This window comes from Oxyura jamaicensis, chromosome 1, assembly GCF_011077185.1.
Source record: "Oxyura jamaicensis isolate SHBP4307 breed ruddy duck chromosome 1, BPBGC_Ojam_1.0, whole genome shotgun sequence".
Lineage (NCBI taxonomy): Eukaryota > Metazoa > Chordata > Aves > Anseriformes > Anatidae > Oxyura > Oxyura jamaicensis.
Genome location: NC_048893.1, coordinates 1,619,736 through 1,636,496, shown reverse-complemented (window position 1 = coordinate 1,636,496; position 16,761 = coordinate 1,619,736). Strand labels below are relative to the sequence as shown.

At 42.5% G+C, this 16,761-nt stretch overlaps 1 protein-coding gene across 2 annotated transcripts in view; it reads left to right on the top strand.

The window, feature by feature from the left end:
* EXOC4 (exocyst complex component 4) overlaps nt 1-16,761 on the top strand; it is a 379,564-nt gene that overhangs the window by 268,683 nt on the left and 94,120 nt on the right. For both annotated transcript variants that reach the window (XM_035319681.1, XM_035319676.1), the window contains exon 11: nt 9,763-9,982. In XM_035319681.1, coding sequence (XP_035175572.1) covers nt 9,763-9,982 — 220 coding nt within the window. The remainder of the gene's footprint in view (nt 1-9,762; nt 9,983-16,761) is intronic.

Sequence of the window (16,761 nt, the reverse complement as noted above, 5' to 3'; positions counted from 1 at the left end):
GTAGGATGAATAAGTTGCTCCAAAGTGCCACATCCCTCTGGTATTTTTTGTGGTCTGGGAGATCAGAAGGAAATGAAGAGGCCAAACACCAGCCACATTTTGCTTGTAGAAGACAGGAGAATCTTCTATTTGCTCAGTGTTTGTTAATAAGCATTGCCTGCTAATGCATGTTGCTTAAAACATGACCTCGGGGTGTTTTTTAGGTTGGTACCAAGAGTTACATCAGAATTCAGCCAACCAGTGTTATCATCGGTAGTTCTTGTTTGCTGGTTATTGTGAATAATCAAAATGTCAAGCAGTCGTTCTGCCTCTGTCATAAAAAATGAGGCACTGCTGGGTAAATTAGAGCACTGGTACTGGGCATTTCTTAAGCAGTCATCACAAGGAGACAGCATGGTGGGAAAACATTATGGAGAGCAGCTCAAGGACTGTTTGCATCAGGACAGGGCAAGGTGAGGAAAAGCTCAGCTGAGTCCTGCACCTGGATGTATGTTTATAACAACCAAGTTATGATGAATATAACTTCGTAACTGAATATAACCTCCCAGCCGCATGTTCCTGGCCCTTTCTGCATGCCAAATAAACCAAGGGTTGTGCTTTACACCAGGGATCAGGACACATCCAACCACTTACCACGGCTCAGCTATGTTGTAACTCAATGCTGGAGATCACCTCCCTGTACCAAGCAGATGGAGATGATTTTGCACACACCAAGATGCCACCTTGGCCTACAGGAGACAAATTGCATCCTGTGATGTGCCCTGTATCCACAGGAAGGGGGGCAAATCCCCCCAAACTCCACCAGCAGCTGCTGCTCCGGGAGCACCCATGATTCTTATCCTTATTACAACATCCTCATTAGCAGAACAAGCTGATGGGATCTATGCTCGAGTTACTCCCCTTTTGCCTGCCTTCAAAGAGGAGCAGCTGTGCTGCATTTGCTCTCGGAAGGAGCCGCTCTTGGGTCTTCCAGATGTATAAATTCATTTCTCTGGCACCGGTAATTGCTCTGTTTCATCTGCAGAAAGGGAAATAACATCTTTGCAAGAACAGTGTCTAGAGATAGAAGGGGAATAAAGATAGATTTTCGCTGCTGTAAATTCACAGGCCAAAAGACTGCTTTTTAACTCTGCAGAAGTGAGTGCCAGTGGAGCTAATGCCTTTACAAATTTATAACAAGGCTCAAAATATACCCAGCTTCTATTTCTAAGCAGTGTAGCGTGTCTCTCTTCCAGTGGTCTGTACCGTATATTTCACTGCCTAAGACTGTGATGTTGCTGTGCATTTCCTAGTTTGCATTTCATAGTAACAGCTCCGAGTTTTGCCATTTTGTTCCTTTTGAAGCTTGGTTTCTCAGTGAGGGCCACCACCGGGCTGTTCCTCGCGTAGATTTACCACTTTGGGGAAAGTCACTGGATATTAGCGGAGGTTTGGCAGCTCCTCTGTGTGATGGAAATGCAGCCATGTCCTGAAGCTTGCTTATGCCCTTGCAAGAGATGAGAGGATGGAGGATGTGAAATGGAAGAACTTTCCATCAGGTGGGCTCTTACTAACGTTGGCCATGCAGGAATTTGTTGTTCCGGCTGCACTGAGGGAATCACCGCTCCAGCAGATGGGATTTACTTCTGACAACATGAGAATGAACAGCAAGGAAGAGGCTTTACAGCAGTGCCCCCATGCTGCCGTTACACAGCTGAAGCAGAGCAGAAGGATGTTTTTACTCATGCCCACACTGGAGGCTGTTAATGAAGGTGTTCAGCTGCTGCTGGGGCTCCAAATACAGCGAGCTGGGTGCTGACTGCAACAGCAAAGCTTGAAAATTCAGTCTCTTCCTCACCTGGCTGTTATTTTCTTTCCCATCAGCAAGAGAATGAAAGCAGCTTTGAGACTCTGAGGAAGGGTATGGAAAAGTGGGGTGTTCTTCAAATTATGCACTTGGGAAAGTTGTAATTAACCCATTAACATTTGCCTTCGAGGTTCTATCTCTGCACAAAAATCCACCGTGGCTTTGCTATTACTGCTTGTGGTTCTGGCTTGGCAGCTTGGTGACAGAGAGGCTTGGGAGCTGCAGGGTGTGATGTCTGTTCAAGCTCGGATACGCATCTCTCGACATGCTGAAACTTTAGATCTGATTAGTTCTGACTCTGCATCTTGTGGTCCAAACACTAGCCAATATTCCCCTCTGGAGACATCATAAGAAATTGCACTTGGTCTGTCTGCTGCTTGAAATTCCAGTGCTTCAAGAGTTAAGAGAGCACTAAATAAGCAATATTTTTAACATGAGATGACTGTTAAATAATGTTGTTATCTTTTTCTGAGTGTGTGGTGTTTTGTAGTACCTTGGAGGCGATGACATACTTATTTTTATGTTACACCTGCATGGGAGAGAAGTGCTCGATCTTGTGGATGAGCACCTACAAGACCAAAATAAATTCTTTAAATCTCATATTTTTATAGCTGCTGTTAAAAAGGTAGTTCTAGGCTTTTTCATCTTCCAGAGCTAAAGCTGTCTGCTCTATGGGGACAGAAGCTTTTATCACCTAGTCAGACTAATTTTGAGTGGGAATTTCTGCTTGCACAAGGCGGGACTGGAGGGATGGAGACTGACATTATAATCTGACCATTCTCCCCAGACCTCTCGTCAAACTCAGCCTGATGTTGTGGTCACCAGTCTGGAAAGTACTGCCAGTAAGTTCCTTCAAGCTGAAACCTTAGTATTTTAGTGAAAAATACTCCAAATGTGTTATCCTCTGTTAACACTAGTGATTTTTTCCTAGTCATTACCTTCCTGGATGTTTTCTATACGATGTAATATTTCAGAATTTTTCAAAGTCATTTGTCTGTTTTTGCTAAGGTTTTAAATACACTTTGCATAGTTAAATCACCATTGAGTGTCCCAGCACTGTTTATACTTTCATTGTGATTATAATTATAATCACATTTTGGGTCACCTAGAGAAGAGTTTAAACCTTTTTTTCCTGCTGTGGTCCCCTGCACACAGCTCCCTTTGTACTAACTTTGCACAGAAGCCACTCTATTATCTTGTTTATAGCCGTGATATTTATCAGCAGCATGCTCCTCAGAGAAATATCAATCCTGGGGTAAGTGACAATATAACCAAAATAATTCCCTGTAGCCGAGTTTTTACACAAAATAATGAGCTTTCTGTTACTTTAGTACCTACCGGATTGATCTTCAATAAAAAAACGATCTCTGGTCTGTGAGCTGCAGTGGATGTTTTAATTTAATTGTATTTAGAGTATTCTGTACATAACGTAGTGGTCAGGACCTTTTGGTCTGGGAGCATCGGTCATCTCACTTTGGCAGAGGAGAGGGGTCTGAGGATGGACCAGTCTGTGGGATGGAGGAGAATTAGGTTTAATTCCAGCTAGATCAGTATGTGAACTAATGGCAGGCAGAAATTACAGCTTAAATCAGTAGAACAAGTTTGGTTGCACGGTTACTGAAATTATCTTCTTGCCTGGCCACGTTATCACAAAGGCAATAAATGAGGAGTCAGAGCTGTACCTGTCAAAGAGTTTGGCAGGAGAACATCATCGCTGGCTGTCACCTACTAACCATCTCCTGAAACGTCCACTGACGGGGTAGGCAGGCTTTCTCGACGGGGAATGGACAACTCAGGGTCTTCCAGGTGTCCTCAGTTTGAACATGCCTTCAAATCTTCAAGAACCTGAAGTCCTGGCTATTTTATCCCTAATTCCCTCAGGTCTGAGCAACCCATTTGGGATTTGCCATTCATTCTGTCCATAACCAGTGTCTACTTCAAAGGCTTTCTGATATTTCCTTTGTGGAAGCTCACCAAATCGTTCATTCTGGCTATGTGAAGCTTCAGTCACCGAGAGAGAACAGTTACAGCGTCATATGAAAATTAAACAAGGCAAAATGTAAATTGGGGCAGAATGTCTGAAAGAAAAAAAAAATCTTAATGAGGTTTTGGAACTTTTTATTTTTGCTGTCATTCATTTGTTTGAGAAGGGAATTTCAGGTAGTATTATCATCATTAAAAACAGGGGTAGTTGATGTTACGCACTTCCAATGACATGTCTTCAGTTTCTTTTAATGCTATTTTAGAAGAGATCTGGTAACACGAAGACAGAAGAAAGCCTAGGGAAGGTGAAAGTTGTAGGTTTCTAAATCAATCCATATAGCTTTTTTAGGCTTTATGTTTTTTATTATGCACTTTCAGCCCAGGTAAGACAGTCCTCATAGGCAATTAAGTTGCGAGTTAGAATGAATTAAGTTTTGTGAAATGGTTTGCCTTTTTTTTTTTTCTTCTTTAATTCAAATGACTGTCATTTACAAAGAGATACTTCATTTTACTGGAAGTGCTTTTCTGTCTAAGGGGAATGCTTAATTGCAGCCACAAATCACCTCAAATGCTTTCATAGGAAGATAAAATAAGTTAAAAATTGTGCATCATTTTGAAAATGCAGGTTCTGAATTCAATATAAGATGCAGATTTCTATTTTTTTAACTCGTCCGCTTTCTTCAAGAACTCTATCCTAGCCAGACATCGTGTAAAAGTGTTCTTCAGGACATCCCAACAAGCCTTTTTAGGATCCAAAACAATTACCGGGACTTATCTACAGTGACCATTATCCAAAAACTGGTGACAAACCTCTCTCTGCATTTTTATCCAGATAAAGCATCTTTGCATTTTGTAGGTCTGGAAACTATGGTAGTTATGACAAATAAGTGTAATTGCTCAGCATTAGGGGAATTTTCTATCTCAACTGTGCCACGTGGCTCATTCTCAGGCATTTAGAGAATATACCCGCACAGTATGTTAACCTTTATAGTTTTTTTTCAGTTTTCATGTGCTGGTGAGGGATGATTTTCAATGCAGTTGTTGATACTGTTTCAGATACCCTACTATATTACAACTGAATGGTTCTTTTTCCAGCAGAATAATCAAAGCAAATGAAATGTGAATAAAGCTGTTCCTCCAAGGCCTTCTTTATGGCTTGCTTTTACAGGGAGCCTCATCTCAAATTTCACTCTTTGGAGAGTGAAAAGAAAATAGTAGGGGATAAAAGTCCTGTGTGACACAGCCTTTCACCATCGTGGTGAGTTTTTTTTGGTCATTTGGTTTGATGCACGTGCAGATATGTCCAAAACCCTCTTGAAGGACCATGCATGCGTTGTGCGTCCAGACCTACCTCCCTTGGTGCTCCACTTCATGAAAATGCTAAGAACTTTTCACTGCTTTTATTTTTACTCACTCTCTCCAAGGGTATCGTCGACCAAAGCGTGATTCCCTGTCAGGTATGGTGGTTCACACACGGACATAAACGTTGATCTCTGGGATAGCCATGGGTCAAATTGCTTTTCTGACATCTTAATAGTTACGTGGCGAGTGTGTGTGAATAAATGGGAGTCTTTATGGGAAGTACTTTTAGAATATTTTTCTTAGATGCTGGCTGGTAAACGTATTTTTTTCTTTATAAAGATTAAATTATGTTAGGATAAGATAACCAGAAGTATTTGAATTTTAAATAAATAAATAACACTGCGTGTGACTGTGAATGTGTCTGCGAAGCAGAAAATAGAGAATATCTGTTAGGTCTTTAATGCCATCCAATGCTTCCCATTTATAAAACTTCACTTTCTTGTAATTTGGCTGGTCTTTAATTGCCAACTGGGACTAGATTTATTTTTGGAAGAAGTATCTCTAAAATACTTATTCTTTCTGAGGAAGGGAAGAAATACATTGCACATGTTAGAAAATTCTGGTGACCTTTTCTTTGGAAAATCTTCAGGCTGGAAATTTGCATCTTCGCGTTTCTCAGTAAGAGCTGTTGTGTAAAGGTTGGGCCTTTCGCCGTTCCTCCGAAAGCACACCAAAATTCGGCCCAGTTACGCACCTTTGGAGAAGTGCAGTGCTCACACCCTTGTCGAAAGCTTCTAGTTCATGATGGCTAAGCTTCTGGATGGGCACATTTCTGCCCGTAAAGAGGACCGAGCTAAGGGCAAGGACCTTGCAAAGGTCCTGAGCCAAGGGTGCCTTCCCTCACCGTGATTTTTGGGCTCCCGTACCTGCAGGACTCGTACTGCCTGGAGGAAGGTGTTGTCTGCTCAAAGTGCCAAGAAAAGAGGAGAAATGTAGGATGAACAAGCGGGCTTGGGAGCCAGGAAAATAAGAGAACTGGTGGCCAAGTTCACAGAAGCAGGAGTCTCCTGAAGAAATGAGAGGCAAGAAGAACGAAGCTCGGTGCCGACTGCTTGGCGGGACTCAGCAGCAGAGGTTTCTCATTTCACATCACAGGGATTTGCTGCTACGTTGCTCCAGCCATGCAGTAAGGGGTTGCAGAGTCTGAGCCTGGTGTCATTCCCCGTCTGAACACTGACCTTCAGGTTCCTGAGACAAGAGAAGGATCTGCTGACGAGAGCAGTAGTGTGCCACTGTGTAATTTGTAATTACACCACAACATCATGCCCAGCAGGTCAAAATAGGGTGACACAAGTCACTCCAATCCTTTCTTTCCCAGACTTTTCAGTGTTCAATTTTGCATCGTTAGATCTCTTAAGAAATACATAAAATCAATATTTTCCAATAAATCATCTATTTCTGATGGCAGTCTGTATAATCCTGCCCATGCAGAACACACACAGTGCGTCACTGTTGCAGAGTAAAGTGGTAGGAGGATTCTTGGTGCAAATCTGCTGTGCATTTATATTTGGGTATTTATATCTTTTTTTATATATTTACATCTTGCTCAGCCACCCTGGTAATGTGCTCGAAGGGGTTTCCCCCTTGGCAAGGTGCAGGTTGGAGCCGAGCAATCGCTGCCTCGAGTGCTGTGTTCACTGGGACCTCCAGCAGTCAGGACTCGTGGCTGGTGAAGATGTGATGAGGACAGGTCATCCTTCAACTGCAGCATGTCACGGCAGATTGGACCCTCATCCTCCTTCTCCTTTTAGGCTGTGCAATGTAGTTGTACCACTGGAGTACGAAATCTTTGAACTTTAAGGGCTGTTCCCCACTGCAAGAGATGCTCTGCCATCCATATGTTTTTCTTTACCTTCTCTCTCCTTCCATTTTCTTCTTTGGAGATCTGTTGATTAAATGAAGACCTCAGAAAGTGTCTGCTTTTCATTACCAATATCATTTAATCGAGCTATCCTTGAACGTTCAAACTTAAGGTTTCTCATCCATATCCTGTAGTCCTCCGTGCCATGCACAGTTTCATTCTTAATAACTTTTTCCTGCTATCAAGTTTAAATCTGCTTTCCTAAGCTCTTGACCATTTGTTCTTTATCACAAGTGTTGCTGAGCACTCATAAAATCCCCTCTTGCAGAGTCATTGCTGTCTAGTAGCCTTCTCCTAATCTGTGATTACTTTGTGGTTTGTATCAAGTAAAATAATGATTTTTTTTCTTGATCCTTACCATTAAGTGAACCACTGTTGTCTTGTTTACGCCGAGAAATTAAAGCCTGTTAGAACAGGTCAACCACCAAGAATTTGGTTTTCTAACGAATGTAAAGTTTGCTGGAGATTGAAGTGTGGGTCTTTAGGAGAGATCTGAGCTGGTGATTAATGCCAGGTACTGGGAGCCCAAAGTTCTTAATTGCACCTTTTTGGTAGCACTGACCTTTCCTACGGCCTTGCACAAGCAATTTAGTCTCTGCTGTGGGAAACACTTAGAAACTCCATCAAGCTATTACGGGATAAGGAGTTTACCGTAGGTCAGCACATTCGGGCTCATGTAGTTTGCTGGAAGTTTGTATGTGGCCCTTCTCCCTCTAAAAGCTGCTTTGCATTTGTGTTGGCTTAGCCATTTTTAAGCATTTTAAAGGATTATAGAACTGTGAGCTGTTCCCTTCACTTTATTGAAAGTTGCTTATTTCAAATTCAGGTTGCTTTGTCTCTCCTTTCCCATCTGAAAGAGAGACAGAGGTATTTGGCTACGTGGTGCAGGTATTATAAGAGTTAATTCACTTTTTTTTATGAGTTCTGTGCATCCAAAGCACCGTGTAAATAAGGTTACAGAGAAATTGGAGAATATTACAGATTTGTTGGCAGACATGGAAAAAATGCAGTAAGTCAGTTGAATGTGGCTCCATCAACCTTGACAGCACTCCCTTAAGAACATCAGCGGTTGTCACTCGGAGCCGGTGACATTAGTCCTATTATTTCAGAGATAAGCTCAGGGGTGGCCGCTCTGCTCCCTTCCCAGATGACTCCACAGCTTCCCTGTTTGATAAAGCCTGTTCACACTATCGATCTGTGAGAGCCGGGGAGTAAAACTGCCGTCCTCGGCACTTCTCTCCATGCAGCATCTCTCCTTGGAGAGGCGGTTTTCAGACTTAATGCGAAGGGTCCCTCTGCAGAAGCAATATCTGCATCGCCAAAATGCGTCGCTCTGGACTGATGGAGTCAGCACCGCAGAGGCTTTAGGGAGCAAATTGTTTAGATTTGAAAGAAATCATGCTGCTACGATTGACAGGAGCTCTGGAGTCAGTCCTTTGAAGGAAGCGGCCTCTGGAATGCTGAAAGTGGGGATAGAAAATGTATGGGCAATGAAGCAGAACTCACTGAGGTTTTGGGGGATATGGTTATTCCCCAAAAGTCATCCCAAAGTTAATGACTTAGCTAGGTCATCCCTAGTAAATGCTAGCCACTCTGGAACTGTCAGAAATGTGTCAATTGAGAGAAAAAAATCTGCTATAGTGAAGAAGAGGTGGCTTTCAGGGTGCAGATGGTGATGCTACGTGTATCAGGAGATCCAGGTTCAAACACTTGCTTCTGCTGCTAATCTGTAAATCAAAGATGAAAACAATCCCAGCCCATCAGAAGTGGAATTAAAATAGAGAGCAGGGCACGTGTATGTAGTGATGACGAAGGCAATACAGTTACCATCCATGTTTCTCTCTTTTGGACGGAGTATCTCAGTCTGTTAGGATCACTGATACTCAAACCCCAATTATTTAATATATAAAAAAATGAATTATTTAAATATATATAAAATTGGGACTTATTTTGCTGCCTCAAACGTGAATGAAAGAAATGATGGGGTAGTTTCTAGAAGAAACTCCTATCTGGTAAACAGATGGCATCACTGAGACAAAGATATTTTGCAGGAGGAGATGGCAAACGTTTTGTGCTAAAATATTCCCGGAATCGGTATGCTGCTCTGCACACGCAGGAACGGGATCCTAGAACGGAACAATAACGCATAATAAAAATATAGCATAGTACAGACATACGTAAAGCAGTATGATATTGGCATAATATACATTCCATTGCTTCTTCTTTTTTTTTTTTTTTTTTGTGATATCTCTAGACTTGAAACTAGAATACGTTCATTTCAGAGATGGGAACTCACCTGTGGGAATTGAGTGACCAACCCCAGAAGGCAGTTTGCCTTTTCAAAGTGATTTCTGACATCCTGATTATTTGGGGGGATTTATTTTAAAAGAAGAGGTCTTTCTGGTATGTCTTAAGTAGAGCAAAGTCAATGATTTTTGAATGAATAAACAGGAATCACGTGTCGGCTGTGGATTCTCAATCAGTTCTCCATTTTGTCGTTGAGCCATTGAGTCTCGCTCACCAGCTGTTTGCTCTTTATGGATATTTTGATGGCCACCTTATAGATCATTTCTACACTTCACGCCTCATGTTTGTCTTGTCTCCCCCACTGCTGGTGCTTGGCTCTCAGAGGTAGGAATTGGAAATGCAACACGAACACGTTTAACTACGTGATTTAACTACATTGCATTCTTCCTTTTGTGTCTTCCAGATTCATCAAGGAGATAGAGCACGCCATGGAGCTCGGCCCAGCCAAACAGTGTCCGCTCCGTGAGTTCCTCACCATGTACATCAAGAACATCTTCCTCAATCAGGTCCTGGCTGAGATCAATAAGGAAATCGAAGGAGTCACGAAGGCATCTGATCCCCTCAAGATCCTGGCTAATGCAGATACCATGAAGATCCTAGGGGTGCAGAGGCCTCTCCTGCAGGTAGGAGCTGAGATCTGAGGGATCTCTTCCTGTCCATCTAACCACGACCCAGTTGTGTATCTGACGCGAATACACAAAATTTGTCTATTAATGTTAACTGCAGTCTCTTGCAGTGTTACTTTTAGTGTATAGTCTTTCCTCTTCCAGTCTACACACAGGTGTGTAGGTGAGTGTGTCTCTCTTGATAAATAAATATACCAAATGTGCGACTAATGGCATCCTTGCATCTTGTCTGACACATACCATTATTAAAGCACCTGGCTGCCATCATGATGACTTGTTACCCGCCTCAAAGCCCTGCCAAAATAGTTAATTTTCAATGTTTTTGATGATGTGTGTCTCCCTTAGAGGTTCTGGGGATGCTCACAAATCACAGAGCTGTGTGATTGGACTAAACACACATGGCAAACTACCAGGGAGGAGCAGAGACGAGGTTTTGCTGCCTCCCAAGCGCAGCGTGTTTGTGATTTATGTGGTGCTGGTGTAGCGAGGCAGCTGTATTGCTTCCTCAGCCAGATAAGAGAGATTTGAGAGATTCGGCTTTGAAGTTAAGAGTATTTATATGAGAGGTCTCTTATGAAACAGATTTTAAAGCTCTGATTTGGAGCAGTGATAATAGCAATAAACACACCTCTCAGCCTAACTGCATGGGTAACAGGACAGTCCAGAAACCTCAGAAAAATATTTGTATATTATACTTGTTGCATGGGACTAAAAGGAATGAATTAACTGTCAGCTCCGACTCTTGCTGTGATTTGGGTCAAGCTCTTTTAATCCTTTTAAATAATTCCCTCTTATCTATAAAATCGTCTCCTTGGGGATCAGTAAGATTTACAATGTGCTTAGGAAACGTAGTGCATCTCCTAAGATTTGTACAGCTGCTTTCCACCTTAGTTTATATCTTTAAAATATGTGCATATTTTAATGATATCTAATAACAGCAATAACTGTTGTTAGTGTTATTATTTGGGAGAAGTCCCTAGGTTTTCTGCATTTATTAATGGTTGCTAAAGCCATGCCTGTCTGGATGCTTTGGGGAAGGGGATGGGATGGTTCTTTTAGAGGCAAAGCAAAATTAGATTCCTTCTGAGAGTTTTCAGAAGTCTTTAGAGGGGGACAGGATCCTTAGAAGGGAACCAAAAGCTTCTCTATATGGCTTAGAAAATCTCCACAAGTTAAAATGATGTCTTGGAGCAGGCAGAGCATCCCTAGACTAGTTTCTTCCCAAGATACTGCTTTAACAGCGTTCTCAAACTCCACTATCAAATCTGAGAAGTGGATGAATAAAAGCCCATTGTAAATAAAAACCAACATCAAAATTGTTTCAGCCTCGCTCTTCACTGAGCATGCACAATGTAAGTTTACAACAGGGCATTGCAACGAGAGCAGTTTATGGCTGGCTGTCTCATGTTGAGCCCTCTTGTGAGCTGAAGATGGATTTGATGACATTTGTCTTTTTTTTTCCCCTTGGCACTGCAAAAGTATTGCCAATCAGGTGTAAGATGTTACAGTAAAATCGCAGCAGGAGTGGTTATGAAACAACAGCTGAGCATTGAAAACAACTTTAATGAGAACAGAAGGAGTTTTATAGATCAAGAACTCAAATGCGTTGGCTGGGCAGGGATAGCAGGAGCACAGCAGAGTGGGGAAGAAATGACAAAATACACCCTTGTTTTGCAGTTATCTGCAGTGCTAGTAATTCCTCACCATTGCAAGCGCCTAGGAGAAGAGAAATAGGCCGAATCTGTGACACTTGTAGAAGTCTTCCAAACCTTGATTTGGAACAGGGTAGAAAAAAAAAATAGGGCAGTTCTGGCTTCCACAACAAGAAAACTATCTGAAGATTGAAACTGTGAGTTACAATAAACTCTACTTATTCGTGGTTTGAAGGCTCCATTGTGGATGTTGCTTAAAGTTAATTTGGGGATAATAGAGATGATTAGGTGTATTGTGTTGTACTGTGTATTGTTTACCTTCCTTTTGTTTTGTCTTCTGAGAATCAAAGTGAGTGAGAGCCTGAACTCAGCCTGCGCAGGCATCTGACCTTCCTGAGAGCTGAAAATATTTTACAGTAATATTAGCATGTAAGCTTTGGAGCAGGACCATGAGGGCTGTTAACCTTACAGATTTGTTTTGGGTTCTTAATGCAATAATGTATTTCTGTGGCTTGTAGCTTCGTTGGTAGCCAATGACAATGTGTTATATCAATACATTTTCTTAAAGTTCATTTGGGGTTGAAGAGACAGAATGGGTTGGAATTTTCTCGTCCAGCCCCTATAATTTATTTCTCATGATGGATGGAAATCATTTTGAACTGGAATTATTCTTGGTCAAAATGTACATGGTCAGAAGGTCTGCCTGTTCCCGACATTATAGAAGGGTAATTTTGTGAAAGAGAAGAAAAATTGCTGCCTCTTTGAACCAAGTCATCCAAATAGCTCCCTAAAATAATTTTATTGATTTTACATTAAAAGAAAAAGGGCTATTTCTACATTGACAGTGCTGGAGCCTGAAATCTTTGCCCTCATCACATCATGGGTACAATGAAAATATAGTGTGCAGCGTGAATGATCCTTGCACATCTCTCCCAGTGCTGTGTTACTTTTTCCTGCCTCGTGTCGTTCGTGGAGGGGTTCATGGTTCAGCCATCCCACTCCTTTCTATCCTGACTATCTTTCAGAAGCTTCTGCAACAGGAGCTGGAGCTGTGATTTGAACACGACTCAAGGATTTATCAGTTCCCACCGCACAGGCTGATAATAGCTGCTTTTTGATAACTATCAGCACATGTTTGAACTGAATTAGCTTAGAGATGAGAGGTTTTGTAGCATCCTCTGCCATCATATCCTCACAGACAAACCCAGTTCTTTAAAGATTATGCCCCCCCAAAAAGAATTCAGCTACCCATTGTAAATATTACAGTTAAAGAGGGGGCTTGTTTTATTTTCCATTCTTCCAGCTTTAAATGTAAAATATTGTAAATCCGTCTCCTTTTAAGAGGGACTGAATAACCATGAAACTAATTTGTTTCAGAATTATTCCACATTAAACCTTATGCTGTAATTGTTTAAATCAATACTAAATTGAGCTACAAGCAGCTCGACAGCTTCCTCTAGCCTGTTCTTGTACGGTTCGTGTCAAAGTGATAAATCTTTCCAGCTAGGTGGGCGCTATTAACAGCGGCCTTGGACATGTGGTACCCCTTCTCCATCCAACAAAAAGCACACGTTGCTTCCATCATAAAACTCTGTACCAGCAGAGCAGGATTTTCCCTCAAAACATCAGTGCGACCGTTGTTTTTTTAGCGGAGAATTGCGCAAATGACAGGCACGATAGCTTTCTGGCAGCGCTCCAGCAGCTGAAAACCCAGCAAAAAAAAACCTCTTTCAGAAGTCAGAGCGTGCAGCTGTTTGTAGGATAATGACTTGCTGGAGCTAATTACCCCATCGCCCGCACCGCTTACCCTGCGCACAAAGTCGTTCGCCTGTGACTTTCCAAGGAGATGTCGCTGGTGGCTTTGGCGTGTTTTCTTTCCGTCAAATTACTGGGTATTAAGAAGAAGGATGGTCACAGTGAGTGGCATTTAAATGGCACACCAGTAGTGATGGGTGCATGCTTTGATAGCAAGTAGATGTTATTATTTATTAGTGTAAACAAATTAGTTGTCTTTTTAGGCTGGCTTCCAGCGATCAAAATCCATTAAGGGCCAGGCTTGCCTGATCAATTGGATTTTTCCCATTCAAGGACAAGTCTAGCTTTAGAGGCATCACCTGTGGTTCTGGTCCTTGCGTTTCAACTATTTTATGGTGACATGGCTTCTAAAACAGTATGAAGTGCTCTTGCATGGTGTGTTTGTTTTGTTTGTACGGCCAAAACGTCAAGAGGTTAAGACTGACCGGGTCGGTGGCAGGATTTCCAGCTGAACCCTGGAGTCCTGAATCCTCTTTTTCATTTGGAAATGAGAGACAAAATTATCTCCCCGTGGGAGTCTGAATCTCCCTATTCCTTTAAATATTTCTTTAGATAATTCTTCCTCTAGGGGAAACATTTAGAGTAGTTACTGCCTTTTGTGGAAGCTTTTACAAGGCTCCCATGTAAGTCATCTGCAGATGTGTAAGTTCTCCACTGAGGCTGATCGTGGAGCTGTAAGTTACATAAAAGCAATTGCTAGCTTTAGGCAAACCATTATGGCAGTGCTTCAATTTACTTTAAAAATCAAGTTTAACATGCACATTCAGTAAAGCCTAGGTAGGAGATGGCTTTAAGTTGCACATACTCCTATTGAAGCAAAATTCCTTGCAGGCAGAATTGTTTTCTTCCTCTCCAGGAGTGGAAAAGCAAAGTCAGTTTGCACAAACCATGCTAAAGATGTGACTCAGGTTGGACCCAAAGGAAGCAGTTGCACATGTGAGGTCTCTGTGGCCTGTTATTAATCCCTGCAGCCCCTTGGTGTCTTTTTCCCCCAGGTGCACCGCTGCATTGGAGTTGGCCAGAATCCATATAACCCCTCTTTGTAAATCCAGGTTAATACTGCATGTCTCTCATGACCTGAGACTCAACACCAGGCTGCTCTGGGCCATGTGATTTTTTTTTCTAGAACATGTGAGAATCGCTTCCCCATTGAAACAAACTTTTTGAGAGCAAGTAAAATCACAGCTGATCTACCTGGAATGAGCTCCATTAGCAATTAGCAACGCAGAGAAATGTAAAAGCCCAAATCCTGATTGCAAGCAGTGGGAGTTGGGTGCAAAGTACCTTTGATCGTGGTGCTACCTGAAACCACCTACCTGTCCTGTTCACCTCACCAGGTATCTATCATATGACAGATATCATTACCAGTACTTTCAGATATTTAATAACCATTTTTTTGAATATGTACATACCCAGTATCATAGGATCATAGAAGTGTTAGTTGAAAAGGGACCCCTGGAGGTTGATCTAATCTGTCTGAACTTCCAGCCCCAAACTAAACTCCAGCCAACACCAGGTCAGATCAGTCACGGCTTTTTCTCAGAATCACAGAATGGTTTTGGTTGAATGGGATGCCTAGATGTCATCTGGTCCAACCCGTCTGTTCAATCAGGACCATGCAGATCAGCTTGCCCAGGAAGCACAACTCTCAGTAAGTCTTGAAAACTTACACAGATGGAGATTCTCTGGGAAATGGTTCTGCTCTATTGTCCTGCATGAAAGTTTTTGCCTAGGTCTAACCTGAGTCTCCTGAGCCACATTTTTTGACTTCTGTCCCTTATTATGTCATGTGTATGACATAAAGTATGACATACAAAGTAGACCAAGAATTCATTTAAATTACGTTGTAATTTTGTTTTGTGGAAATGTGATGCAAGTTCAGCTCTAGCATCTATGTAAAACATATTGTAGACAAATACATAATACAGTGAGTGAACAACTGTTAATTGGTCAGGCTTAAAGGGTTGTAGTAAATGGGGTTACATCAGGTTTGCAGCCAGTCACTACTGGGGTTCTGCAGAACTCCATTGTAGGCTCATTTCTTTTTAATGTTTTCATAAATGATCTAGATGCAGGACTCAAATGTGTACTAAGTTTACAGACTAAAGTAAATTAGGAGGAGCTGTTGAAGTAACAAAAACCTTGCAGAGAGATCTTGGCAAACTATAGGACTGGGAAATTGCCAACAATATGAAGTTTAACAAGAGGAAGTGCCAGATTCTGCATCTGAGACAGTGCAACCCTGTATATATGTAAAGAGTGGGGGACGAGAGGCTGGAGAACAGCCCTGTGGAAAGGGATCTGGTGGTTCCGGGTAAAAGCGAGTTGGATATGAGTGAACATGAGTGCCTGGGCAGCCAGGAGGGCAACTGCACCCTGGGGTGCCTCAGGCACAGCGTGGCCAGCTGGGTGAGGGGAGGGATTGTCCCGCTCTGCTCCATGCGGCCTCACCTCGAGCACTGTGTGTGGTTTTGGGTGCCACAATGTAAGAAGGACATAGAAGTATTAGAGAGTGTCCAAAGGAGGGCGATGCAGATGGGGAAGGCCCTAGAGGGGAAGATGTGTGATGAGGAGCGGCTGAGAGCCACCAGTTTGTTCAGCCCAGCCCAGAGCAGGCTGAGGGGAGGCCTCATGGCAGCCTGCAGCTCCCTCACGAGGGGAGCGGAGGGGCAGGCGCTGAGCTCTGCTCTCTGGGGACAGCGACAGGACCCGAGGGAACGGCATGGAGCTGGGACAGGGGAGGGTCAGGCTGGGGTTAGGGAAAGGTTCTGCACCCAGAGGGTGGTCAGGCACTGGGACAGGCTCCCCAGGGACATGGTCACGGCACAGAGTTCAAGAAGTGTTTGGACACCGCTCTCAGACACAGGGTTTGTTTTTTGGGTGGTCTTGTGTGGAGCCAGGAGTTGGACGTGGTGATCCTGGTGTGTCCCTTCCAACTTGTGATGATCTATGGCTCTATGTGTCAGAGCTACATTAAATGTGAGGCAGATCCAGTAATCCAGCATCCATATTACATCCACTTCTGCCTGTGGTTGTATCTTGGTATGTCTGATCTCTGGTTTAAATTATTCCAGTGTTATTAAAGTATACCTCCCTGTTTTGTGCTACTAGGGTCAATCTAGCTACAGTGATCTTGACAGTACTGGAGATGAAAGTGTCTATGGAGGGGTTATGAGTCTAATCAAAAGATGTCATGGGAAAAATAGACCGGTTAATAAAAAGAGATCACCCAGTCTTGTATCCCTGAGCAATTACATTGGGCTTTTCATCAGTAAATCTTAAATGTTTTTTCAAGAATTTAATTGGTAA